Raw genomic sequence first — 27,063 nt, 5'->3', positions numbered from 1 at the left:
TAACAAAAATGTATAAAGTTTTAAGGATTTGAAACAGAAGTTGAACAGGCTCAATTTGCACTATTAAAATTGGATATTAAATAGAGATGCAGAGAATTTGGGTAACTGGCATTCGGTTTATAGTCTGTCATAAATTAAGATATTTTTTTTTAAAATAAAATGATGTATTCTTGGTATAGGACATCAGATGTGTAAACACATTTCAAAGCAAAACAAGAATTGTGAAAAGAATGGGTAGACATGTGAGAAAGCTCAGAAATTTTATATCACATTAACACAACAAGGCAAAGAATTAGAAAGGCTAATAATTGTGAATAAACCAGAATTTTTTTTTAATGGGACTTCTGAGCAAAGAATTACTGTATTTTTTGCACTATAAAATGCTCTGGAATTTAAGACGCACCTAACTTTGAGGCAGGAAAATAATCTGCAATCCTTGCTACCTGGAACGGGCCAAAAATGGGATGCGCTAAGGCAAAAAATTAGGCTCATGGAGGACGAAAATGGGGCACACAGAGGTGGTGAGAGGCGGCCATGGTGGTGGGTGGCGACAGTGGCGATGGGCAGTGGTGATCTCCACAACCTGGAACAGCTGATCGGCAGTATTCCAGGAGGCCGATCCAACAGCCAGTCAGCTGCTCGTGCTGAATCAGGGTATGCTGAAGCTGATTAGGCTGTTTTCTGTTTGCTGCAAGGAGGCAAATTGCTGGGAGGCAGAGGCCAAAGTGTGTGGGCCAGTGAGTGGGTGAGGCTTCAGCAACATTTGCTCTATGAGACACACAGACATTTCCACCCACTTTTTTGGAAGGGAAAAGTGCATTTTATAGTACAAAAAATATGGTACATTCATAGGGTTAATATAGGGTAAATGTGGCAAGATTCTTATATGCTCAATGTTGGAAGAATCATGGAATCCTCACAGTGGAGGATTAGATTGTCAAAAATGTAGAATTTGCAGAAATGAAAAATTATGTGTTGAAAAGAAGGTGGGGAATCAGGTTTTTTCTTTTTCTTTTTTTAATTTCTTGGACTTTTTCTTACTTTCTCTATTTTTTCATTCCCTTTTTCTTTTGATTAATATTTCATTTTCTTAAATACTTCTTTATAAATATACATTTAAAAAAGAATTTGGGAAAGCTAATAATTAGTAGACTAACTCAGAAATAATATGCATTCGGTATCCAAAAATAAAAGAAAAATGGAACGTATCCCAGTTCTATTCGATAGATGAGATTTTTTTGGGTGGGGGTGGGGATTTTAAAATGACTCCAAACCTCTGAGCCATAGGTGGATTAAAAATACAATTGTTAAATTTACCAGTTAAATAAAATGCTGCTTCTACTGATTATGTCCTGATACATTCATACTTTCAGGACACCAGAAACAGAGTACTGGAAAATGCTATCCTTCCTTTTCGCAATCCAAGCCATCAACAAGAATCCCAAGATTTTGTCCAATGTCACCCTGGGATACAACGTCTATGACAATTATTTCACACCACAAATGACCTCGGAAGCTTTACTGGACCTGCTTTCGGAGGGGGAGGCCAATGTTCCCAACTACAGCTGTGGAAGGCAGAGAAACACCGTGGCTGTTCTCGAAGCGGCTGGTACTGACATCTCCATCCAGATTTCAACCATGTTGGGAACCTACAAAATCCCACAGGTGTGTCTTTGTTGGGAAGACCATTTTTAGACATGCAACTTACAGCCAGACATCCTCTCTTCTAAATGAAGAGCAAAGTTCTATTATAGGAATTGTATGAAGTAAGGATGAAGGTTCTATCAAATGGTAGAGAGGGATCCCAGCAGACAATCCTCTCTCAGGTGCAATCATAATGCAGACTATGCATCTCTGCTGGTGATTTGCAATAGCCAAATGCTTCACTGAAGAGCTGCAGTGGCTCAGGGGTTAGAAGGCTATTTCTGCTGACTGCTATTGATTGCAATTTGGCAGTTCTAATCTCACCAGCCCAAGGTTGACTCAGCCTTCCATCCTTCCGAGGTGGGTAAAATGAGGACCCAGATGGTTGGGTGCAATATGCTGACTCTCTAAACCTCTTAGAGAGGGCTGTAAAAGCACTGTGAAGCAGAATATAAGTCTAAGTGCTTTTATATTTATATTTATAAAGTTTATTGTCATTGTACGTATATACACAGTATACCCATAGAACGAAATTCACTTAACACCCAAAGACCAGGTCCAACACACATAACAATCCCCAGACACACTCCCACCCACCACAATTCTCCACCCCTAAACCACCCAAGCATCCACACAGCAGACCAAGTAATGCTGTCCAACAACTCACTGATGGTGGCCCTTTAGTTCATCGTTGAGTGCAATTATAGCTCTGGGATAAAAACTATTCGGAAAATGTGTGGTCTGAGTTTTAATTGTTCTGTATCTTCTGCCAGAAGGCAACAGTCCAAAACGATTTTAAGTAGAATGGGAAGAGTCTCTGAGAATGTTTTGTTTTTGGTTCAAAATTTTTTATTTTAAAACAAACTTAAAACTTAAAACATAAAACAACTATCATCCATTACAATTACAGAAAGTGTATTGATCAGTTACAAATCTTTTGTGCTTAATCCCCTATCCAACATTTTCTTATTTGATGAATTATTACATTATTATTCTCATTTACCAATTATTTAACAATAGTTTATCTCCCATGGGAAAAAAAAAGCCCTCTTTATATGTTTTATCATTTTATCCATTTCATATTTCATTTCCATGCTTTGTTGTCTAGCCATTGATAAAATAAACCCCATCTCAAATAATAATGTTTATCTTCCTGTTCCCTAATTTCAAATGTCAATTTACTCATTTCAGCACATTCCAAAATTTTCTTAATAACATCATCATCAGTAGGTATCTTCTCTCCTTTCCAGTTTTTAGCAAATACAATTCTAGCTGCCATTAAAACATTCATAATTAAATATCTCAATTCTCTATTGTATGTTTCTGGTAAAATCCCTAATAAAAATATCTCTGGTTTAAAATCAATATGTTTCTTTATCATTTTTTCCAGCCATGTATGGATTTTAGTCCAATATGTTTTGGCTTCTGCACATGTCCACCACATATGGTAGTATGAACCCGGAGTCGGATGACACTTCCAACACTTCTCCGATTTGTTCTTGAACATTCTGGCAATTCTCGCCAGGGGTAAATGCCACCTGTAAAACATTTTATACAAGTTCTCCTTATATGCTGTTGACATTGTCATTTTGTAATTCTGTGACCACAGTTTTTCCCATTTCTCTAAATCAATCCCATGACCAAAACTTTTCCCCCATGCAATCATTGTTTCCTTAACTTGTTCTTCTTCCAATTTTATTTCTAATAAATAACCATACAGTTTTTTAATTACATAGTCATCAGAACCTGTTAAAATTTTATCTAAATTTGTCAAATTACTGTAAAAACCTTCACTTTTAGAATCTTCATCGTGCCTAGACTGTATTTGCATATATGAAAACCAATCCATTTCAATCTCTTGTTCTTCTAATTCTTGCTTCAATTTAAGTTCACCCTTTTCATTCAATAATTCACCATATCTAATAATTTGTTCCTTTCTAAATGTTATTGAGTTTGAGGCTGCTTCAATAGAAGATAGCCAGACTGGAATTTTTAAATAATGGCATTTTTTGATCTTCTCCCAATTTAATAACAAAGATTCTCGTATCATATGTCTTCTAAAATAACCCTGTGTTTTTGTACTTTTATACCATATAAAAGCATGCAAGCCCAACAACAAATCATGTCCTTCTAAAGTCAACAATCTAATATTTCTTAACATTATCCATTCTTTTATCTACATCAAATTACAAGCTTGATAATATCATTCCCAATCCGGCAGACCAAAACCTCCTCTTGATCTAACATCTTGTAGCAGTTTTAATTTTATCCTTGCCTTTTTGCCCTGCCATATATATTTTAACACAATTTTATTTAAATCTTCAAAATATTCTTTTCCCAACTTGATTGGAATTGTCTGGAATAACTATAAGAGTATATATATATTCATTTTAATAGTTGATATCCTCCCTATCAATGATAATTGCAAATTCTCCCATTTTGCCAAGTCTGTTGCTATCTGTTGTTTAAGCTTATTATAGTTATTCTCCTTAAGCACATCTTGCTGTCAAATGTATCCCCAAATACTTAACCTTGTTCGTGACCTGCATCCTTGATACGTCCACCAATTCTTCTTTTTGTTTTTTTAGCATATTTTTTGTCAAGATCTTCGTTTTATCTTTATTTATTTTCAAGCCTGCCACCTTCCCAAAATCTCTTATTTTGTCTATCAGTTTATTTATTGACTGAAATGGATCTTCCAAAATAAACACCAGGTCATCCGCAAATGCTTCCAATTTATATTCCTGATTTTGAATGTTCATTCCTTTTATTTCTTTTTCTTCTCTAATGTTTCTGTTTAGTACTTCTATTTTTTTTTTATTAAGTTGCATAGTAATGCAATACATGAACTATCGGTTAGACAGTGTTAATATAAATACAGATTGAATACATTCTTAACTTATTATATCTCATATTTTACTCCCTTATTTAGGTATCTAAGTTGTTCCTTTTCCTTTCTTTATTCTATCTTCCAACCATTTGTACCATAGTCCCCACACCATATAATATTCTGATTCCTCTTTCTCATCAATCTCATATGTTAATTTACACATTTCAGCGCATTCTAAAATTTTCCAAATTAAATGCTCTTCCGGTGGTATTCCTTTTTCTTTCCAATACTGTGCATATGTTATTCTGGCTGCCGTGATAATGTGTATAATTAACTATCTCTTTCTCTTCTCATATGTCCTCTTTAGAACTCCCAGGAGAAAGGTTTCAGGTGCCAAATCTATATTTTCTTCGATTACTTCCTAGATCCAAATTTGAATCTTTTTCCAATATTTGATCACTTCGGGGCATGTCCACCACATATGAAAGAAAGTACCCTATTGGTGGTCACATTTCCAACAATTTGGTCTCAAATTTGGATAAATTTTGGCTAATCTTGAGGTGGCTAAATGCCATCTGTACAGCATTTTATACTGATTTTATTTAAATGTTACCACTCTTGTCAATTTATAGTTCCTATTATTTCCCAATCAGCCAAATTTATATTATGCCCTAAGTTTTTTGCCCATACAATCATTTGTTTCTTTACCACCTCCTCGGTTCTGTCATATTCTAATAAGTAATTGTATAATTTGGATAGTATTTTATTTTCTGTGCCCATCAATAATTTGTCAAATCTGTTTAATCCCATCTCTATACCAAATTCCTCCTTATCTTTTTGATACCTAGATTTGATCTGTAGATATGGGCCACCAGTCAATGTAGATGCCCTGTTCTTTGAATGATTCATTTGTTTTGAGATTTCCGCAACTATCTAAAATATCCTTGTACCTGTACGTTTTATCTATTGCCTAGGGCATTGGGATATATCATGGCTTCCATTACTGAAAGCCAGTTTGGAATCTTCATGTGTTGTTTTAGCCCAATTTCCTTCCACGTTTATAATAGCGTATCCCGTAGCCTGTGTCTGTGGAAGTATGATTTTCTCCTCTTTTCCTTGTCCCATAAATACGCGTGCCAGCGTCTCTGTAGATCGTGCCCTTCTAGAGTCAAAATTCTTTTGTTTTCTAAAGTGATCCATTCCTTTATCCAAACTAAATTGGCTGTTTTATGGTAGATTTCTCAGGCTTCTATTGTCCTGTAACGATTTTAGCGAAATTCTGGGTTTTTTCCCTCCCCAAACAAATTTCCTAGTAATTTTGTTCAATTCTGCAAAAAAAAAATTATCTAAATTTATCAGCATAGTTTGGAATAGCTATAATAATTTAGGCAGGATGTTCATCTTTATTGAGGCTATCCGGCCTAGGAGTCATAATTGTAGGTTCCCCCATCTTTCTAAATCTTATTTGATTTTCCTAATCAGGGGTATATAATTATCCTCTTTCAGGGCTGAACATCTTGACGTTATCCATATTCCTAAGTATTTGATTTTTTTGACAATTTGTAAGTCCATTATCTTCTCTACTTCTTCCTTTTGTCTCTCTGTCAAATTCTTTACCAACGTCTTTGTTTTTTCTTTGTTCAACTTAAATCCAGACATCTCCCCATACCTGCCTAATTCATCCAAGATTATTTTGCCAGATTTCAATGGCTCTTCCACAATCAACACTATGTCATCGGTGAATGCCTGCATCTTATATTCCTTGTTCCTAATCTTCAGCCCTTTTATTTCGTTGTTTTTTCTAATCCTGCTTAACAATACTTCTAAGGCCATAATAAATAATAATGGTGATAGGGGGCATCCTTGTCTGATCTGTCCCCGTCCACACACACACACAAACACAGCCAGCCGAGGGTTAAGGAAGCACTTGGAACACACCCAGGTCTTTATCTCCAACTTGGCAGCAATATACACACCATCTGCCAAGTGCTTTTATTTCCACAGAACAGAAAGATAATATACTCAGTGTATAAGAGTCCAACAAAAATAAATATTCCTCTCAGCAGTTTCGGACGAGGCTTTAGTGACTATCCAAGGTTTATTTTTGTTCATCACAGGGATCACTGGCCACCACCCTCTATTATATAGTCTCTGGGGTGTGGTCCAGTGACTCAGTTCTAATCCCTAGCATGCCTCCTGAGCTGCTGCAATCGTTTATCACGCCTTCGGAGGCGTGCGTCCAGGAATGATGTCTCTCCTTCACTCTCATCCGAGACACCTGTCTCCCTGCTAATCTCCTCTCCCTTGGCCAGCACCTGAGACAGTGCCAGAGGGGAGGGGCCTGGAGAGGGAGGCCTGGCTGACTCCTCTTCCTCATGCTCGGAGCTTTCTTCCTCCGATGGGATAGGCTCAGAGGGCGGGGCCACAACATTGTCTTACCTCCTTCTTTATCTGGAATGGTTTAGTCATATCTCCATTTAATATTATATTTGCCCTTTGTTTATTATAGATTGTTTTTATCATTTTCTCAAAATTCATTCCAAATTTCATTATTTTAATTTGTTCAATCATAAAATCCCAATTTAAATTATCGAATGCTTTTTGGGCATCTAAAAAGACTAGGGCCATTTGCTTTTCAGGGTGGGCCTCGTAGTATTCTAGAGTGTCAATGACTATTCTTAAGTTGTTTCTTATTTGTCTGCCGGGGAGGAAGCCGTTCTGATCTGTGTGTATTAGGGCATTTAATATTGTTTTCAATCTTTCCGCCACTATACTCATGAAAATTTTATAATCCGAATTTAAAAGTGAAATTGGCCTATAATTTTTTATTTGTTTTGGGTCGGTACCTTCTTTTGGTAGTAATGTGATGTACGCTTCCCTCCACAAATCAGGTATTTTGGCATCCAGTAGGGCTTCGTTATAAATCTCCAATAATTTGGGTAATAATATATCTTCCAATTTTTTGTATAATTCTCCTGGGAGACCGTCTGGACCTGGTGATTTGTTATTTTTTAGTCTGGAAGTTGCCCTCTTTAATTCTTCCATCGTAACCTCTCTATTTAACATTTCCCTTTCCTCTTCTCCTATCAATACAAGTTCATCTTCTGAGAGGTACTGGACAATACTTTCTCTGGAAACTTCTTCCTCTTTATAGAGTTCTGTGTAGTATTCACAAGCAATTTCGAGCTTGACTTCTTCTTTATTCTCCCTTCTTATCTTCCAATTGGTGGATATTCCGTCTCTTGTTTTCTTTCTTTAATTTATACGACAACCATCTGCCCGGTTTGTTGGCATTTTCAAAGTAGTATTGCTTTGATTGAATTTTGTAAGCCAATTCCTCCTGCTCTAATATGTTCAATTTATGTCTTAACGTTATCCAATTCTCTTTCGTCACTTTGTCTCCCGGATTTTGCTGCATCTCCTTTTCCACTTTCCCCAATTCTTCCTGGAGGGTATCTTGCACCTTCCATTTTTTTTTGTTCTTATATGCATTATATGATATCATTATCCCTCTTAAATATGCCTTCATTGTGTCCCATACATTAACTTGGGATGTTTCTTGATTTTCATTTTCTTTGAAGAATAGTTTTAGTTCTCCCCTAATTTTATCTATGTAATCTTTATCTCTCAGGAGTTGTGTATTTAATCTCCACCTCCTCCTTTTTTTCCTCTGTGAGACCCTCCACCTAATTTCTAGGGGGTTGTGGTTTGCCCATGTATTAGGTGTGATTTCTGCAGTATTGATTTCTAATCCCAATTGTTTGGTGACCCACATCATGTCTATTCTGGACCAGGATATTTGCAGGTTCGAGTAAAAGGTAAATTGTCTCTCATTTGGGTGTAGGGTCCGCCAAATATCTATTAAGTTCATTTCCTCCACTAAGTCAAAAAACAGTTTGGGTAGGGCATCCCCCCTTCCCCCCCCCTTGCCACTCCTATAGTCTTTGTCATGGTCTACAATCCCATTAAAATCACCCACAATACAAATTTTGCTATGTTCCATTTTACTTATTTGTTCATGAAGTTTTTTATAATAATTTCCCTGATTTTTATTTGGGGCGTATATAGCTACCAATAATATTGATAAATTGCCTCTTTTTATCTCAATCATTAACGTCCTCCCTTTTGAATCGGCATATTTTTTCCAGCAATTATCCCTCCCTTAATGTATATTACTACCCCCCTCTTTTTTTTTCCGCTAGTGAAGTGAAGGCTTTCCCTAATTTATTATATTCTAAGTATCTTTCATCCTGCTTACATATGTGGACTTCTTGAAGGCATATAATATCGACATTTTGTTTGACTAGTTTTGTAAATATTTGTTTTCTTTTTCTACTCTCATTCAATCTGTTAACATTAATTGATATTAATTTCCAATCTTCTATATACTATTCTCCTGGGCAACTTTAGTATTTATTTGCTCGTAACTCTTTGGGTTCTTGGTTTCTTTTCTTTTGTGTCTTTGCTTTCTTTTTCTTCTAATTCTTTCTTTTCCAGAGATCCTTCCTTGGGTTCCCGTTGGGAATATATTTCCTCTTCTTGAGCTGCTGCTTCAGTGTCTTCTTTACTGCTCTGCTCTTCCTCCATTCCCACTAGCTAATCAAAAAAGTCTTGCACGGTTACTAAGCTGTCAATCTTAGTAATTTTCTTCCCTAGCCATGTAATTATCATGCCTTCTGGCAGAATCCATCTAAATAAAATATTTCTCTTGGTTAATTGCATGGCTAGAAATCAATAGTCCCTTCTTAGTTCCCTAACCCTTCTAGGAACTTGTTTCAACGTTGTTACTTCCTTCCCCTTATATATCATCGGTTCCTCCCTTGTAATATTATACAGTATGTCTCTGACTTTCTTCCTAGCAAACCTGATGTGGACCTCCCTTGGCAGTGTGTTCCTTCTAGCGTAATTGGTCTGCACTCTGTAAACTTCATTCAGCTCCCTTATTATTTGCTGCTTATCTTGTTCCAGGGCTTCTGCTATCATCTCTGCCATCACTTGCCCCAGATCTTCCTCTTTGTCTTCCGTTATATTTTGAAAACGCAAGTAGAAAGCCGTCCAATCCATCTCTAGTTGGATGATTGAGTCCTCTAATTCTCTAGAACTTTTTCTCATTCTGTTCCACCCTTGTTTCCACTTTCTTTATCTTTGGTTCGTTATCATGGATCAATTCTTGTATCTCGTTCATCTTGCAATCTAGAGCTTGTATATCTGTCTTCAATTCAGCGTGATTGTTAGACATTTTCTCTTGCATTTTCATCATTGTTTCTTGGATTAATGTCAGGGTGGATTGCATAGCTTGCATTGTCGGAATAACCACAGATTTTTCTGCTTTAGATAATCCTTCTGTTGATTTTTGGGTTGCAGGAGAAGTCATGGTGATTGTAGGATTAGAGGTTGTCTTCTTTCCTGTTTTCAATACTGTTGAAGCAAGACTTGTCATATCTTTCAGGATTTTTTTTTTTTTTTTTGGTCTCTCACTATCCTGTCAATGTTTCTCCAGATTAACATCCACTGGTATTACCTGTTCTACTTGCTTCCCTTGGCTATCGTTGTTGCACTTTTTAATATCGTGCTAGACAATCCAAATATCAGTCAATAATAATTAATCAATTTGCTTATAGTTATAAATATATATAACTGTGGTATAAATAAATAAAGATATAAATATAGTTTAGTTATAAGTATAGTTAATTAATATATCTAGTTAATTCAATTCATTAAAATATACAATTGATCTTAATTTGCTACTATCTGATTTCTAATTGGTTAACAATCAACTACTAACATATCACAAATGTATTTCTACTTATTTACTGGATAATAATTAAATATTACTCTATCAACCAAAAAAAGGGAAAGAGAAAAGGGAAAGGAGGGGGGATAGAGGTCACCAAGGGATATCAAAGTAGAAATGAAATGCTTTGTCTTTAAAGGCTAGATCCAACGTTCTTTTACTGTGCTTTGTTAGTGAAAGTCACCAATGTTTAAACTTTCAAAGTCCTCTTAACCTCAATCTTCTTCTCCACTCTAAAAAGTCAATTTCTCAGCTTTATCCAAGTTAGTTACAAGTCCACATAAAATGTTTTTTCCAGATGTATTTCTCATATCGCAGTTCTTTTAATTCATTGATCCATTAGTCTCCCTTCTGTTTCTTTCTCCATCAGTTCCTTGCAATGGCTGCACTTCCTGCTTCCTTCCTCTTCAATTACCGCCTAAAGGTTCTGTCTGACATTCCATTGAGTCTCTTCTTGACAGCAACATTTTTTTCCCTTCCCACTTTATTGCTACTTACAGCGTCCCGCTGGTCTTTCTCTTTGTGCCATAACACCTATAAAGAGCTCTTCTTATTCTACCATGGTGACCTGTCAGTTCTCCGCTTTTTCAATCTGTCTCCTTCCTTCCAGTCGCCACTCAGTTCCTTTCTGTGAGTCCTTTCATCTGATGCGATTGACCTCGTTCTCTTCCCGATCTGAGTCTCTACAATCTCTACAGTGGTCAGGGCAGTTAAAAATCCCTCATCTCACACTGTCTCCTCCGATCTTCTTCTTTGCTTCCTGTCTCTTTGCTGGTTTATCGTGGCCTCGGGTCCGCCATTAAATGACAGATGCACCCATGTTAGGATCAACAAAGGTGTCCGGTCAAGTGAGAAGTGCTTGCTCCGCAATTTCCCGCTTGCCTGACTCCCTCTCTCATTCGCCAAGCTCTCTGGGCTTTATGCCCCTCAGGGTCTCCCAAAACATGGTGAAAAATGGGGCAGGAGAGCAGAGATCGCTCTCCTGTCACCCTGTCACCACAAATTGCCAACCGGAAGTCCCCCTGTTTAGTACTTCTAATGTTAACACAAACAACAGTGGTGACAATGGGCAACCTTGTCTCATCCCTTTTTGTATTTCAATAAATTCTGTCAATTCTCCATTTATCATTACTTTTGCTATTTGCTTATGATATATAGCTTCTATGGCTTGAATAAATTTATCTCCAAAGCCCATCTGTTTCAATTGTAATATCATAAATTGCCAGTTCACATTGTCGAAGGCTTTCTGTGCATCTAAAAACATCAAAGCCATTTGCTTTTCTGGATGTGCCTCATAATATTACAAAGTGCCCAGAATTATCCTCAAATTGTCCCTAATCTGCCTTTTTGGCAGGAATTCTTTTTGATCCGAATGTATAAAATTATTTAAATATCTTTTAAGTCTTTCTGCTAGTATTGTAGCAAATATTTTATAATCTGAATTTAGCAGAGATATAGGCCTGTAGTTCTTAACTTGTTGTAGATCAGTATCCTCTTTTGGAATAAGTGTAATATATGCTTCTAACCATGAGTTGGGTATTTCCTTCTTTGACATTACTTCATTCATAACTTCTAATAGTGGGAGACTCAATGATTCCTGTAAGGTCTTATAATATTCCGCCAGCAATCCATCTGGGCCTGGTGCCTTCCCAGTCTTTTGTTTTTTGATTGCTTCAGTCAATTCCATCATCATTATATTTCCTTCTAACATCATCTCAATGTCTTTTGGAACCTGGGGTAAATTTGCCTTTTGTAAATATTGTTTAATACTTTCCTCTTCTATCTTGTCTTTTTTATATAGTTTTTTATAATAGTCTTGTACAATATTTTTCTTCTCCTCATTTCCAAATCTAATTTGTCCTTATTCATCTATTAGCTGTGATATTTTCCTTGAGTCCCTCTCTTTTTTCAATTTATATGCTAGCCATCTGCCTGGTTTATTAGCATCTTCAAAATATTTCTGTTTAGCATTCCTGAATTTTTGTGCTAGATCTTTCATTTCATTTTCATTTCATTTTATTAGATTTCTATACCGCCCTACTCCCGAAGGACTCAGGGCGGTGCACAGCCAAACAATAAAAACACATACAATACAAAATTTAAAAATAGAATAAAATCAAATTAAATAATTTTTGCCCCGACAAATTTAAAACCCCAAACTTTTAAAACCAATTTAAAATTGAATATATAAAATACTAAAAGATATTTAAAATTTTAAAAATCTTTTATAAAAGAGGGGGGATATTAGGCCAGGCCGGCCTGGTGAAATAGTAAGGTCTTTAAGGCGCGGCGGAAGGTGCGCAGATCCGGGATCCTCCGTATCTCTGGGGGGAGCTCGTTCCAGATAGTAGGTGCCCCCACAGAGAAGGCTCTCCCCCTGGGGGCCACCAGTCGGCATTGTTTGGCTGACGGCACCCCTCTCTATGGGAGCGTACCGGCCGGTGGGAGGCTATTGGTTGTAGTAGGCGGTCCCGCAAGTACCCGGGTCCTAAGCCATGGAGCGCTTTAAAGGTGGTAACCAGAACCTTGAAGCGCACCCGGAAGACCACCGGGAGCCATTGCAGCTCGCGCAGGAGGGGTGTTACATGGGAACGCCATGTCGCTCCCATTACCACTCGCACAGCCGCACTCTGCGCCAGTTGGAGCCTCCGGGTGCTCCTCAAGGGGAGCCCCATGTAGAGAGCGTTGCAATAGTCCAGGTGGGAGGTGACAAGGGCATGAGTGACCGTGCGTAACGAGTCCCAATCCAGAAAGGGACGCAACTGGCAAATCAGACAAACCTGATGAAAAATCCTCCCGGTCACGGCCGTCAAGTGCTCTTCTAAAGACAGCCGTGAATCCAGGAGGACGCCCAAGTTGCGAGCCCTCTCTGTGGGGGCCAATGATTCGCCCCCAATAGTCAGTGATGGCGTCAACTGACTATATCGGGACGTCTTCTTTCTCTATTAATCCCATTTTATGTTTAGTTGCATCCATTTTCATTTTAATGTCTTTTTTTAGTGGAAAATTCTGTAATTCTATTTCAAATTTCTTATAATCATCCTCTAACATTTTATATGCTTGTCTTTTCTTAATATTTCTTTTTCTTGTATAGTCAATAATCAGGCCTCTGGCATAAGCTTTCATAGTGTCCCACAGTTTCTGTATTGATGTGTCCTCTTTTCTGTCAAATCCATTGCCATCCATATCATATCTATTCTAGACCATGATAAATGTCTGTTAGAATAAAAAGTGTATTGTCTATTTTTTGCATTTCTTTCTCTCCATATATCTTTTAAGTTTATTTCCTCTATCATCTTGAAAAAGGATTTTGGCAAAGTTCTTCTACTTTGTTTTGTTATCTTTTGTGTATTATAGTCCATTTTCTCATCTACTATTCCATTAAAATCTCCCATCATACAAATATTATCATAGTCCAACTCTATTAATTTCATGTGTAATTTTCTGTAAAAATCTTCTTGGTTGTCGCTTGGAGCATGTATTGCTATTAACAGTATTTTTCTATTGTTCTCTATCATTTCCACCATCAGAATTCATCCTTCTCCGTCTTCATAAATTTTCTCCGCTGGTATTGTGTCTTTGATATACAAAACCACTCCTCTTTTCTTACATTGTGGCAATGAAGCAAATAATTTCCCTAGTTAGGCTTTACCAATAGTAATTCATGTTGTTTTTTAATATGCACTTCTTGTAAACAAATTATGTCCATTTTCAATTTCTCCAATTTATGGAATACGTTTCTTCTTTTAGTTGCTATATTGAGTCCATTTATATTAATTGAATTAATTATTTCTCCTCCATGTTTATACTTTGTATATGGGCTTTACTGATCTAGTGGATCTCAATTCACACTGTTCTTTATATTCTATGGCACCTCCTACTGAACCTTCTAGTGCAACTTCCTCCTTTTCCATCATCACTAGATCCTCTTCTTGCAATTGGAGCAATGTTTCTTCCCTTCTTGGCTCAACGTCTTTTTCTCTTAAATATTCCGCATAAAATGGTTTAACTTTGTTAATTGAATCTATTTTAAATCTTTGCATTTGCCATGTAAACACCAAGCCTTCTGTTGTCAGCCATCTGTAATTCACTTCTTTCTGGAGCAATATTTTTGTCAGAAATTGATATTCTCTTCTCAACTCTCTTACTCTTCTCGGTATTTGCTTCAGCACCATAATTTCCTTACCCTTATATTGCAGTGCTTTCTTTTTTGCAATCTGCAGTATTTGTGTTTTAATTGACTTTAAATCTTATATGGACTTCTCTTAGTAGTTTATTTCTCATTGCATATCTAGTATATACTCGGTACATCTCATCAACACCATCCAGTATTTTTTTCTTTAGGAATTTCTAGAGCTCCTGCAAGAATTTCTATCATTTTCTCCACCAAATTTTCTCCTTTTTCTTCTTCCACATTTTGAAATCTTAAGTAAAATTCTGATTTGTCCATTTCCCATCCTAAGCCACTTTTATCATGTTCAACTTCTTCTAATCTGTTGTCCATGTCTCTCATTTTTTTTATCTCTTTGTTCCTCTTTTTCTTCAATTTTTTCAAGTCTGTCCTCATATTTCTTCATCATCTGTTGTATATTCTCCACTTTTCATCTGTTTTCTCTATTTTTAAGTTTATGTCTTGTATTCCTTATAAGATCATCTGCATTGTCGCATCTTTTTCTTTCTCACATACTTTCTCCTTTTCCTTCTGCAACATTGCCTGTATTGATTGTTGTCCTCCCGCAGGTGATGAAGAGGGGGCCAATCCTGCAGAGCTAATAATTGCTGCCTTTTTACTCATTTTTATAGGTAACCCAAATCAAAACAGTAGGATAAAGTGTCTTCAGGTTCTTCTCAACCCTAATCCGTTTTTATAAATGGCAGGGAATCAGAAAAAACAAGGAAAAACCAAAAGGAAAGAAAAAAAAAAACCAATATTCAAGCTCTTGTGTGCCCTAATCCCATCATGCATCCAATTAGCCAAAAACAAATTTAAATAACAATCTCCAATCAATAGAGGAAAAAGAAAAAGACTGTAAAAAGAAAAAAGAAAAAAAGGTTAAAAAGGAAAAAAGTGTTGAGAAAAAAAAGTAATTTCTTCAGGCTCTTGTATGCCTTAATCCAATTGAGTAAACACGTGTTGTGGAAGAACGAAAGGAGAAAAAAGAAGAGGGAGACATGATATACATACATACATACATATATATGTCTTCTTAAGTTTTTGCGGGTGTGTGTATGCAAAAAAATTGAAATCTCAGGTGTTTTCCCGCGTCATGTTAAATAAGTTAGTTTAAAAGTTTAAAATTCTGGTTAAAATTCCAGCTTAAAATCTTCTAAAAATCCTTACAGAGCAGTCTGCAAGGACCTTTAAAACCTTAGCTAAAATCCTACCAGTACCTTAAAACTTTTTCTTTATAGTAACATTTCGACAGGCTCACAACCCTGTCATCTTCAGGCTCTTATCTAGTTTAGAAGCTGTGTTCTGACCTTGCAACACACCCACAGCTTCTTCCAACAATTTAAAAATAAAAATATTTGAGAAGTGAAGAAGTAGAAATAGAAAGGGGAAAGCTTTCTGTCTAATTTAAAAGTCCACAACTGTGTAACATTCAAAATCTCTTTCTTGTATCTCACTTAATTTAACAGCTCTTTTCCAGAGTTGCTGTTATCTTCCTCTTTTCAGTTTTAATCACCTTTCAGCAATATTTTTTTCCAACAGGGCTCCTGTATAAACAATCCTGTAAACACTCTTTGATGCTCTTTTAAATTTTATCTGTAGGCTGGTACATTGACTTTGAAAAATAACACAGTTGCTACTTTTTTATTTACTTTTTCCCCCAGTTAAAAAAGGAAACAAAAAAGGATACAATGTTTCAGTCCACTAGATGGCAATGTTTCTTATTTTTTCCACTTCTCTTTGTTCTATTTCCAATTAACAATGAATCCAATATATAATAAAGTTCAAAAATAAAAATCAACCAAAGAAAGAAAGAAAGAAAGAAAGAAAGAAAGAAAGAAAGAAAGAAAGAAAGAAAGAAAGAAAGAAAGAAATAGCAAATCTGGTTCCAAAATTTATAAACTCAAAATGCATCAAGGGTTTAGTATTCAAACAAATAAAAAAGCGAACCTCCTTTACAATCCAGTCCAGTCCAATTTAAAATGAAACTTATCACAGGCATCCACACATAAGAATAGTTTATATTTTAGGAAAATTAACTTAAATTCAAGCTCAATTCCACCGCTAAATTACTTCAAACTTCAATTCTAGTTGCCTTTGCACTTCAGGGTGTTCTTGAAGTCCAAATTTAAAAAGTCTATCACCAGATCATAACACTTTCACTCATTCTCTTCTGTTTGGAGTTGTCCCGACTTCAGCAGATTAATGGCTGCCTCTTCAGCGCCGGAAAAAAAGAGCTTCTCCTGGATCAAACAGAGACTTTGCGGTGTCCCTGGGATCAGCAGGATGTGCCCTCCTCTATCACTGTCTCTACAGGACAGTGAGGTCCAGTTTAGACCATCCAGCAGTGGAGATATCGGTGGTAATTCCGGAGCACCGAAACTTCCTACCGTCTCATCGTGACACCAGCCCTGCCCCTCCCCAGTCTCTGAGAATGTTGTGCAACTTCCTCAAACAGCAAGTACAGCCTCTTCTGTGCCTTCTTCACAAGCATGTCAACATTCATAGTCCATGAGAGGTTCTCTGAGATATAAATGCCCAGAAATTTAAAACTACCAACCCTCTCCACCTCCTCACCATTTATGTACAATAGTAATTGTACATCTCTCTTCCTCCTGAAGTCAATTATAATTCTTTAATTTTTTTGGTATTAAGTATAAGATTATTTTCTTTACACCACAATGTCATCCCTTGTACTTCCTTTCTATAAGCAGACTCATTGTTCTTATTAACGAGCCCCACCACTGTCGTGTCATCTATTTTGTTTTGCTATTGAAGTGAGAAGAGAGGCAATGTAAACAGAATGACCAGGAGTTGAACAATTCCTCCATTTGGGCTGGATATTGTTTTTATGATCTCTCAAAAAAAATAATAAAGTTAACTTTTTTTTCCTTTTCAGATCAGTCACGGTTTTGACTCCCAGATTGTGAGTGATGAAAATCCTTTCTTCTACCCAATGCTCCCAGCCGAAGGAGCCCAGTACCCAGGGATGGTGAAGCTGGTCCTCCATTTCAGGTGGACCTTGGTGGGTCTCCTTGCTCCAGACACTGAGAATGGACAACAGTTCATGAGGACAATGACTTCCCTGCTGGTCAGGAATGGCATTTGCCCAGTTTTATCACAAACCTTTTCTCTGGCTTCACGGGAAGCAAAGATAAAGTGGCATTTATTCCTCACTTGGAGAAAGATCAATGTCTTTATTTTTGGTGCGGACATGAGTTCATTCAATGCAGGGGGTTTGCTTGTGTATCTAGTATTTGAAAGGCTTATGGAACCTCCTAGAGGAAAAGTCCTGCTATTCACAATCCGCTGGGACTTCACTGTTTATTTGTCAAAACAATCTTTTCCTGCCAAATACATCCATAGCATATTTTCCTTTCCTCTGCAGAAAAATCAATTTGCAAAGTATAGTAGGCATTTGAACCTTTACTATTTTATGAAATACTATGTAGAGACATCCTTCCTGTGTTCTTACACCAATGAAGCCTTTTCAGTGAAAGTCTGGATACAGTGCAGGCAGAGAGAAGACCTGGAAGCTCTCAAGGAAGAGGAGATGGATCCAATCCTGAGTCAGGACAGCTATTTAATTTACAACACAATCTGGGCTGTGGCAAGGGCCTTAAATGCAGCTTATTTATCCAGATCCAGAAACACATTTAAAACTGGTAAAAAAGTGAAAACTCCAAAGATGAAGGCATGGCAGGTACTTATTTTCTATTGCAAAGCTCTCCGCCGCATCTGAGAATCTATGTTACAATTCTAAGAACCTGACAATAATTATAATGTATTCTGAATATAAAAATTACATTAAATTCCAATTTTCCACCGCTCTCCTTTCTGCAACACATTTCACCCTGCTCATTTCTTTTCCAATTTCTTTTTACAAAATTCTTGGTAAAAATATTTTTCTTCCACCTCTTTCTTCTTTGACGCTTTTTTTTTTACAATCAGAACCATTACCATGTCATACACTAAAAAGTGTGTTGTGTATATTAAGCTGTTTAACACCTCCGATCCTCTCACTTCCTGGGGTTTCCCCAGATTGCGTCTTATTCTTGGGCTAAGAATCAGTGGTGGGATTCAAAAATTATTACTACCGGTTCTGTAGGCGTGGCTTGATGGGAATGGCATGGCTTGGTGGCATGGCTTGGTGGGTGTTGCAGGGGAAGGATACTGTAAAATCTCCATTCCCACCCCACTCCAGGGGAAGGTTACTGCAAAATCCCCATTTCCTCCTGATCAGCTGGGATTCGGGAGGCAGAGAATAGATGTGGGTGGGGCCAGTCAGGGGTATTTACTGGTTCTCTGAACTACTCAAAATTTTTGCTACCGGTTCTGCAGAAATGCTCATAACCTGCTGAAAAACACCTCTGCTAAGAATCCCTTTGATTTTCCTTCCCTGACTCAAAACTCCCAGTAGAAGCCTCTTTGGGCCAAGAAGCTAAGCAGGCTAAGGTCAGGTGAGAAGATGAAGGGTTGGGCTGGGAAAAGTCTGGAAGCAACAAGAGTGAAGAATATTCCACAAAATATTCCAAAGATGTTCCGTAAAATTGAAAGAGGTGACCTTAACTGGTACCAGAGATCATCTTTCCTTCTGAGGTAGGTAAATTGGGGACCTGGATTGTGGGGGCAATAAGCTGACTTTGTAGAAACACCACTTACGGGGGGCCAAAAATCCTAATAAGCAGGTATATACAAAAAGAATGAAGGCGATTGCTATAGTGCATTGTAAACCACCCTGAGTCTTCGGAGAAGGGCGGCATATAAATTGAAATAATAAATAAATAAATAAATAAATAAATAAATAAATAAATAAATAAATAAGTAAGTAAGTAAGTAAGTAAGTAAGTAAGTAAGTAAGTAAATCTTTCATCATGAAGATATTGGGGTCTTATCACATCACTTATCACATCAATGCACAGTTTCATAACCACAACTTACTAGTAGAGTAAAGGTCCCCAAAGTCATCCTCAAACTCAGCAAAAAAATTTCTCTTCCCAGCTGCCGATTGACCTGTAAACCAGTTGTTTTATAAGATTATTTCCTCAGAAAAAGCATCATACATACTTCCCCTTTTTAAGTGTCTTACTCAGCTAAATAGCTTAAGGTTAACTCAGGTTATATGAAGGGTAAATATGGAATCGCTTAGGCTATATTCTTTACAGGAATAACTCCATTTCTCTCAAGATCCTTCATGCCAGCTGAGATGGAGGAGTCTTACCAAAGAACTTTCTGTGTCTATATAACATTGCCCATTTTCTCTTCCATTCCAGCTTCATTCTTTCCTTCGAACTGCTGAGTTTTATAATAATTCCATCAATGGGGTATATTTGGATGAGAATAGAAAGCTGGTAGCAGACCTGGACATTTTGAACATGGTGGTTTTCCCCAATTACTCTGCTATCATAATGACACTAGGGAGTCTAGAAAGAGTGGGATCCTTGGATTTCAAGTTCATGATGAACCAGGATGCTATTGCAAAGATGGAGATGCTGAACAAGGTGGGGAAAAGACTTTATTCTGTTTTTTCTGAAGGTCATTCCAAGACGATTGCAGAATTGGAGTAGGGACAAACTTGGGTTGTCATCTCAGATCTCCCAGTGAGGAAACATCTTCCCGTTAGACGTTCAGGTGTCTATGAGAAAAATCTCCCTAACTATTCCAGTTAACTGTTCATCAAACTTCTGCAAGGAAGCTGGATTTATATCATGGGACAAAGTGATTGATTTGTCAAAACAAAAATCCATTCAAGTTTCTTTTCAGTAGGTACATTGAGAATTTAAAATAAAATTGTAATGGGAGAATAATTAGAAGAGAAGGTAAATAGACAAACAGCAAGCAACCACATCGATTTGAGGAGCTCTTAGTTTCTTGTAGTCTTCAAATTTAGCAAAGCTAAACCTTGAATTGGAGGTCCCCAAACTTTTCCTTTTATGTATTTTAGGAAATAAAATAATTCATTTAATGGAGGTTATTTTCCCCCTCTTGCTGGCCAGCCCCAGCCTCTTTCCAGGTGTGTGGAAAGCTGTCCTCCTGGATTCATGAAGGTGGCTCAGGAAGGGAAGCCCATCTGCTGCTACAATTGCCGTCCTTGTGCAGAAGGAACCATCTCCACCATGGAAGGTGGGTGACAGCAGGAGAAAGGGACAGACTTTGAGGAGGACCATAAATCCTGAGATTTTCCATGAACATCCATTTTGGAAGGCTTGGCCAGAGTGGATCTCACCTCTTTGAGTCTTGATCAAGATATACATTTATGTCATAGTGAATTATAAGAAAATATCTTGGAGATTAATCTGGTATATAGGTGAAGCAAACAGTTATATAGATCATGGATGAAGCTGTGGGATAAGTGAGGGTTGAGTGTTGTGAGAGAGATGACATTTCTTGCTCTTTATCTTCCCAACACATCTTCCATGTTTCAAATTACTGTTTACTTCATTGCTCTGAGTAGTGAGAGTTTCTGGATTCCAGAATATAATGACGGAACTTTGATTGGATTTCTATAGGAGGATCGATCAGATTCCTGCAAGTGTCCATGTCTCATGGCTATTTTGGGCAGCCACAATTTCAGGTTGTAGCTATTTGCCTTTAATCAGAGGATGTATTTCTTTACTAAAGGAATTGTCAGGGTTCCACGTAATACATCCATAGCAAGTAATACTCAGAGGCAGGAAGATTCCTCAAGGAATAGCTTTATTGGTTATATCATATTGGCACAGATCTGGAGAAAACCAACTCTGAAGGTTCCCATAGCTTTCACCTAAATAAAAGTAAAAGGTTTCCCTGAAACCCCAAACAATTGGTGACATGGTCCAATCAGGACACTGTCTGGTTGCCTGGTGACATCACTCCTCCTTCCTCTGGCCAGGTGATAGAATGTCCTTGGTTCCCAAGAGAAAGTATTTTATTTTGGTTACAAACCCCAGCTATCACTAATCCCTTCTCCCTATCCCTCAGCTCCAGTGTGGCAACACTGAAGCTCCAAGATGGCTCCGGTCAGATCAGCTTCAAGGTTGAGAGGAGACTCATAGCGTGTCTTTGATGGGCTCTTCATTCTACTTGCTGGGAAGGGGAGTTGGTAGCCTTATGTCATAATCCTTTGACTGCTCCATATGTTCAGGTGGTGCCTTTTTGGGTCTGCTTCCGGTGAATCCTGGGTTTATACTTCCTGAGTCTGACATTGCAGAGTTTCTGCTGGAGGCACCTCTTAAAACAATTTTCAAACTCGTGACCCAGGAAGAGGAGAGGGGAGGGGAGGAGAGGAGAGGAGAGGAATCATGTGTTGGGGTTGAGCCAAACTTCCTTCTTGATCTTATTGGAAGATGTTCCTCTTTCTGATAATAAAAAAATGAGGAATGTATATCCAACTCATGTTCAAGGGCCACTCCACCTGACATTTCTTTCTCCATGGCAAAATCAGTGTTTATCATTTTCAGCTAACATAAGCAACATTAAGCAATCCTTCACATGTACTTCATTCCACTATTGGCTGAACCTCATTGGTGCCTTAAAGCATTGAGAAAAGGCTGGGCTCCAATTTTCAAGAGATTTAGCAGTGAAAAGATAAAATGGTGGAACTGCCTTCTTCCCTTCTTCCCTCTCAACAAGTTCACTGATAAAATGGTAACAGTAAAAAACAAAGAATATTAAGATATTCCAGCTGGAGGGAAATGAAAAAATTTATTGACTTCACCTACACATAATCATTCACACCAAAAACAAGTTTATCCAAACAATGCAGTTTATTAAAGGACATGTAAAAGGGAAACCCTACTCTTCCTCCTTTTCAGATGCAGACAAATGTACCAAATGTCCAGAAGATCAACATCCAAACACCTATCGAGTTCACTGTATCCCCAAGATTAAAAGTTATCTTTCTTATAAGGAAAATCTGGGGATTATCCTGACTTCCATTGCCTTGTTCCTCTCTTTAACCACAGGCTTTGTCTTGTGGATCTTCATTAAATTCATGGAAACACCAATTGTCAAAGCCAACAACCGGGACCTCTCCTACATCCTCCTGGCCTCCCTCCTGCTTTCCATTTTGACCTCCTTCCTGTTCATTGGCCAGCCAAGGAGAGTGACTTGCCTTCTCCGACAAACAGCCTTCAGCATTGTCTTCTCAATTGCCATTTCTTCAATCTTGGCCAAAACGATCACAGTAGTGTTAGCCTTCTTGGCCACCAAACCAGGGAATAAAGTGCAGAGATGGTTGGGGAAGAGTTTGGCCAACTCCATTGTCCTTTCTTGTTCTGGTCTCCAAGCTCTCATCTGTAGCATTTGGTTGGGAATATCTCCTCCATTCCCTGACTCTGACATGCACTCCCAATCTAGAGAGATCATCCTACAATGCCATGAAGGTTCTGTCACCATGTTTTATGTTGCCCTTGGGTACATGGGCTTCCTCTCTGCTGTTTGCTTCACGGTGGCTTTTCTGGCCAGGAACCTCCCTGGGGCCTTCAATGAAGCCAAGCTGATCTCCTTCAGCATGCTGGTCTTCTGCAGTGTCTGGGTGTCCTTTGTGCCTGCCTACCTGAGCACCAAAGGGAAGTACACGGTGGCTGTTCAGGTCTTCTCCATCTTGGCCTCCAGTGCTGGACTGCTGGGCTGCATATTCTTCCCTAAATTCTACATTATTATTTTTAGGCCAGATCTGAATACCAAAGAGCATCTGATGTCAACATAAAATACAAAAAATGACTTTTACAAATCTATTATTTTTCAAAAATTTCATTTAGTAGGCTTGATTAACGGGTTTTGATAATTTAATGTATCTATGTATGTTTGTTTGTTTAATTTACACACTGCCCATCTTGGCTAGGGATGACTCTAGGCAATTTATAATCAAGTCAAAGGAAAATAAAAGATTAAAATAATAAATAGTAGCATTAACATTGGTTGAAAATTGACAGGTATGGAAAGGAAGGGAGCAGGATGCACATGGGGAGAAGGTATTCCTCGTATTTCTAAAGCTACCCATATTTATTTTCCTCTATATTCTCAAAGAAACCAATAACAATACACCAAGTCTCACTTTGAGTGACAATACTGTGGGTCAAATCAGATTCTGGATGAATGGGACTGTTTGATAGGGAAATGGAGACATAAGGAATGTGGCCTTGCAAATCATAGTGACCTGTGGGAAGTTTCATCATCACGTCCCTATAGCAACCCCTGAATCGGAAGATGCAAATCTTTCCTACATCTAAGACCATCTTTCTTTGCCGATAACTGGAGAGCGAGAAGCAACCTGAGATTTATTATGCTACTGGTGGCCCCCAAATGTCTCAGCCTGGTGCCAAAGCCAATCAGAGCCACATACGAGTGAGGAACTTTCCCAAAACTTTTATTGAAGCACTTCAGCAAAAGGGTCCCAGACACTTAGGGAACTGAGACCCTGAACAACAGCATAGTATGATCTTTTATGCATTTCATTTCCAGAAATAGAGAAGTAACACTTCACAAAGCTACTACCTTTTTTGGGAGTTCTATCTTGCTTTTAATCTACGTGTCCATTTGTCTATGGAGTTGTGTCTTGTTTGAGCATACGTGTCGTTTTGCCCTTGGAGAGTCCTCTCTTGGTTAAACTCTATTTCTCCTTTTGCTCCCAGTTGAGGTTTCTGCTGCTTATCTTCATCTTGCCAAATCTTGCAACCTCCTGTCTAATTTGAGCAGGTGTTATTACATTTCCTTTATTTCAAACTGACATCTTTGAACAGTTACATTCCTCTCAATTATCCCTCCCTCCCAAAATGGGAATATCTTGTTTCACAGTAGGTGATTCATCGCTATTATTTATAAGTATGGACAGATGGATCATTTCCCCCTTTTTTGCATCATTTTCCCTCCTTTCTGAAATGTATACCTAGTTATATATTTATTTAATAAACAAATTCATATGGACACCCCACGCATGTGAGTTTGGATGGCTTATAACTTTAAAAATAACAACATAAAATCTTATAAAAACCACATTACATTATGATTGGGGTGTGGGAGTATGATACGGGTGTTTCTTTGTTTGAAGGCATTTCTCACTGTTCCTTTGGACAAGACACCACTTCAAAACACATTTTTATTTTTTTCAGCATCCAGCAGGGTTGACCCTATATGTTTAATGTTAAATTTATTTGATATTTGGGTCACTTTTTTTCCTTTTTGTTGTTGTTGATGCTGGATGTACTGTATCTTTTTGTTCATTTGTCTTTCTCTTTTGTCTTTTATTTGTTATGATAAAACAAGATAAGTATATTTAACATATTGTTTAATGAACACTGCAGTGAGGTCCTGTCTTTTGAAACTGGTGTCAGAAGTAGGATTCACAATTTTTGATTTGTCATCAGGGATAACAGGGCATATGGTTGTGTTGTAGTGAGCTTGATCCCATATCCTTTCCTGCTGCCAAAAAACCAGAACCATTTAGGAGCATGTTTGAGGCAACAGTCTGTGCCTAAAGGTTTATTTGGGCTCGTTAATTCTGTGTGGCCTTTTTTTCATTCCAATTCTCAGTCACTGTTGGCCATGCAATGAGCATAACTGAGCAATGACTGGAGGTATCTGTCAAAGGGGCGTTTGGCTTTGGAGAAGGGGTACTATTCAGCAGGTCCTGACAGGTTCTGGAGAACTGGTAACAGAAATTTTGAGGAGTTCAGAGAACCGGCAAATACCACCTCTGGCTGGTGCAACTTTAACACTTTAGCTTTAACTTTGCCTCCTCCGTCCAGGTCTTCACTGATTTAATTGTTGGTTTGTGGTTTTAAGTCTTTGCCTATAAGCAGGTACAAGGTGAATCATGCAATGATTCACCTTGAACCTGCTTACAGGAGGGGGAAAGGGGTCTATGAAGAACATCTGGGCATAATCCTTGTGTTCTTTTATCTCCTCTTGTTCCTAACCACAAGCCTTGTTTTAATCATATTCCTTAAATACCTACAAACTCCCATTGTCAAAGCCAACAACCGGGACTTCTCCTTCATCCTCCTGATCTCCCTCCTGCTTGGTTTTTTGTCCTCATTTCTCTTCATTGGCAACCAAGAAAAGCCACCTGCCTTCTCCGACAAACAATTTTCAGCATTGTCTTCTCAGTAGCTGTGTCTTCTGTGTTGTCCAAAACAGTCACAGTGGTGTTGGCCTTCCTAGCCTCGAAACCAGGAAACAGGTTGAGTAGATGGTTGGGGAAAAGCTTGGCCAACTCCACCATCCTTTTTTGTTCTGGTGTCCAAATTTTCATTTCTGCCCTGTAGTTTGGAGTTTCTCCCCCATTCCCTGATTCTGACATGCACTCCCAGCCTGGAGAGATCATCCTTCAATGCAATTAAGGCTCTGTTACCATGTTTTATGTTGTCCTTGGCTACATGGGTTTCCTAGTTACCGTTTGCTTCACGATGGCTTTCGTGGCCAGGAACCTGCCTGGGGCCTTCAATGAAGCCAAGCTAATCTCCTTCAGCATGCTGGTCTTCTGCAGCGTCTGGATCTCCTTCCTGCCCACCTACCTGAACACCAAAGGAAAGTTCATGGTGGTTGTGCAGGTCTTCTTCATCTTGGCCTCCGGGGCTGGACTGCTAGGCTGCATCTTCTTCCCCAAGTGCTACATTATTATCCTGAGACCAGATCTAAACACAAAGGAGCATCTAATGATAAAAGTGGGGAACTGATAATGAAATTGTTTCTTAGACTCATGACAGTTAATTATTGATTGAGATTTGTTGTTGGTTTATATGTTTCATTTGCCTCTGTTTGACACAGAACATAGAACAATAGAGTTGGAAAGAACCTTAGAGGTCTTCTAGTCCAACCCCCTGCTCGAGCAGGAGACCCTATACCATTTGAGACAAATGATTGTCTAGTAACTTTTTTAAAGCCTCTAATGCTGGAGCACCCATAACTTCTAAAAAACCTAAGTGGCTAAGACACTGAGCTTGTCAATCAGAAAGCTTGACAGTTTGGATGTTTGAATCCTTAGTACAGGTCTCCTGTGTGAGCAGAGGGTTGGACTACATGATGTCCAAGATCCCTTCCAACTCTGTTACTGCTACTTCTGGAGGCAAGCTATTCCACTGGTTTTGTGAGGTCCTCCATCATTGGCTTGGCACCTCACAAGCACCCTGCCATTAAAAGATCGGGATTCGGAGGGGGGTAGTTGGGTGATAAACCTATATGCTTGGATGGTGGGAATTTGGGAGGGGGGATTGACTGTTTGTTTATTTGTTTATTTGTTTGTTTATTTATTTATTTATTTATTTATTTATTTATTTATTTATTTATTTATTTATTTATTTATTTATTTATTTATTTATTGGTTCGATTTATATGCCGCCCTTCTCCGGAGACTCAGTGCAGCTTACAATACATTAAGCAATAGCCTTCATACTTTTGTATATATCTGCTTATTAGGGCTTTCGACCCCCCCAAGAGGTGATGTTTTTCATACAAAGTCAGCTTATTGCCCCCACAATCCGGGTCCTCATTTTACCTACCTCGGAAGCATGGAAGGCTGAGTCAATCTTGAGCCTGGTGAGATTTGAACTCATAGTAATTGCAGACAGCTGGCAGCTAAGTGCTACTTAACAGCACTTTAGTCCGCTGCTCCACCAAGGCTCATCAGTTGAAGGAGTGCAAAGC

The 27,063-nt window shown here is 38.1% G+C and overlaps 1 protein-coding gene across 1 annotated transcript; it reads left to right on the top strand.

Annotated features, from left to right (window-relative positions):
- Positions 1-559: 559 nt before the first annotated feature.
- On the top strand, positions 560-26,096 carry LOC139309814 (vomeronasal type-2 receptor 26-like). Its single transcript, XM_070934017.1, has 7 exons — positions 560-654; positions 1,374-1,665; positions 17,339-17,530; positions 19,713-19,940; positions 20,436-20,562; positions 22,233-22,928; positions 25,810-26,096. The coding sequence occupies exons 1-7, from the start codon at positions 560-562 to the stop codon at positions 26,094-26,096; spliced, it is 1,917 nt and encodes a 638-aa protein (XP_070790118.1).
- The last annotated feature ends 967 nt before the right edge of the window (positions 26,097-27,063 follow it).

This window comes from Pituophis catenifer, unplaced genomic scaffold (assembly GCF_029215685.1).
Source record: "Pituophis catenifer annectens isolate HBS135680 unplaced genomic scaffold, rPitCat1.0.hap2 SCAF_2, whole genome shotgun sequence".
Taxonomy (NCBI): Eukaryota; Metazoa; Chordata; class Lepidosauria; order Squamata; family Colubridae; genus Pituophis; species Pituophis catenifer.
The sequence above is the reverse complement of the archived record's forward strand: the minus strand, read 5'-3'. Positions and strand labels throughout refer to the sequence as shown.

Excerpts from the sequence above, each read along its gene's own strand:
- LOC139309814 (XM_070934017.1), top strand. The coding sequence starts at position 560 with ATGGGCAGTGGTGATCTCCACAACCTGGAACAGCTGATCGGCAGTATT. Across the intron at positions 17,531-19,712 it reads GGACAATGACTTCCCTGCTG|CTTCATTCTTTCCTTCGAAC; the intron begins GTCAGGAATGGC and ends CTTCCATTCCAG. Across the intron at positions 22,929-25,809 it reads AGCCAAGCTGATCTCCTTCA|TTACCGTTTGCTTCACGATG; the intron begins GCATGCTGGTCT and ends TGGGTTTCCTAG.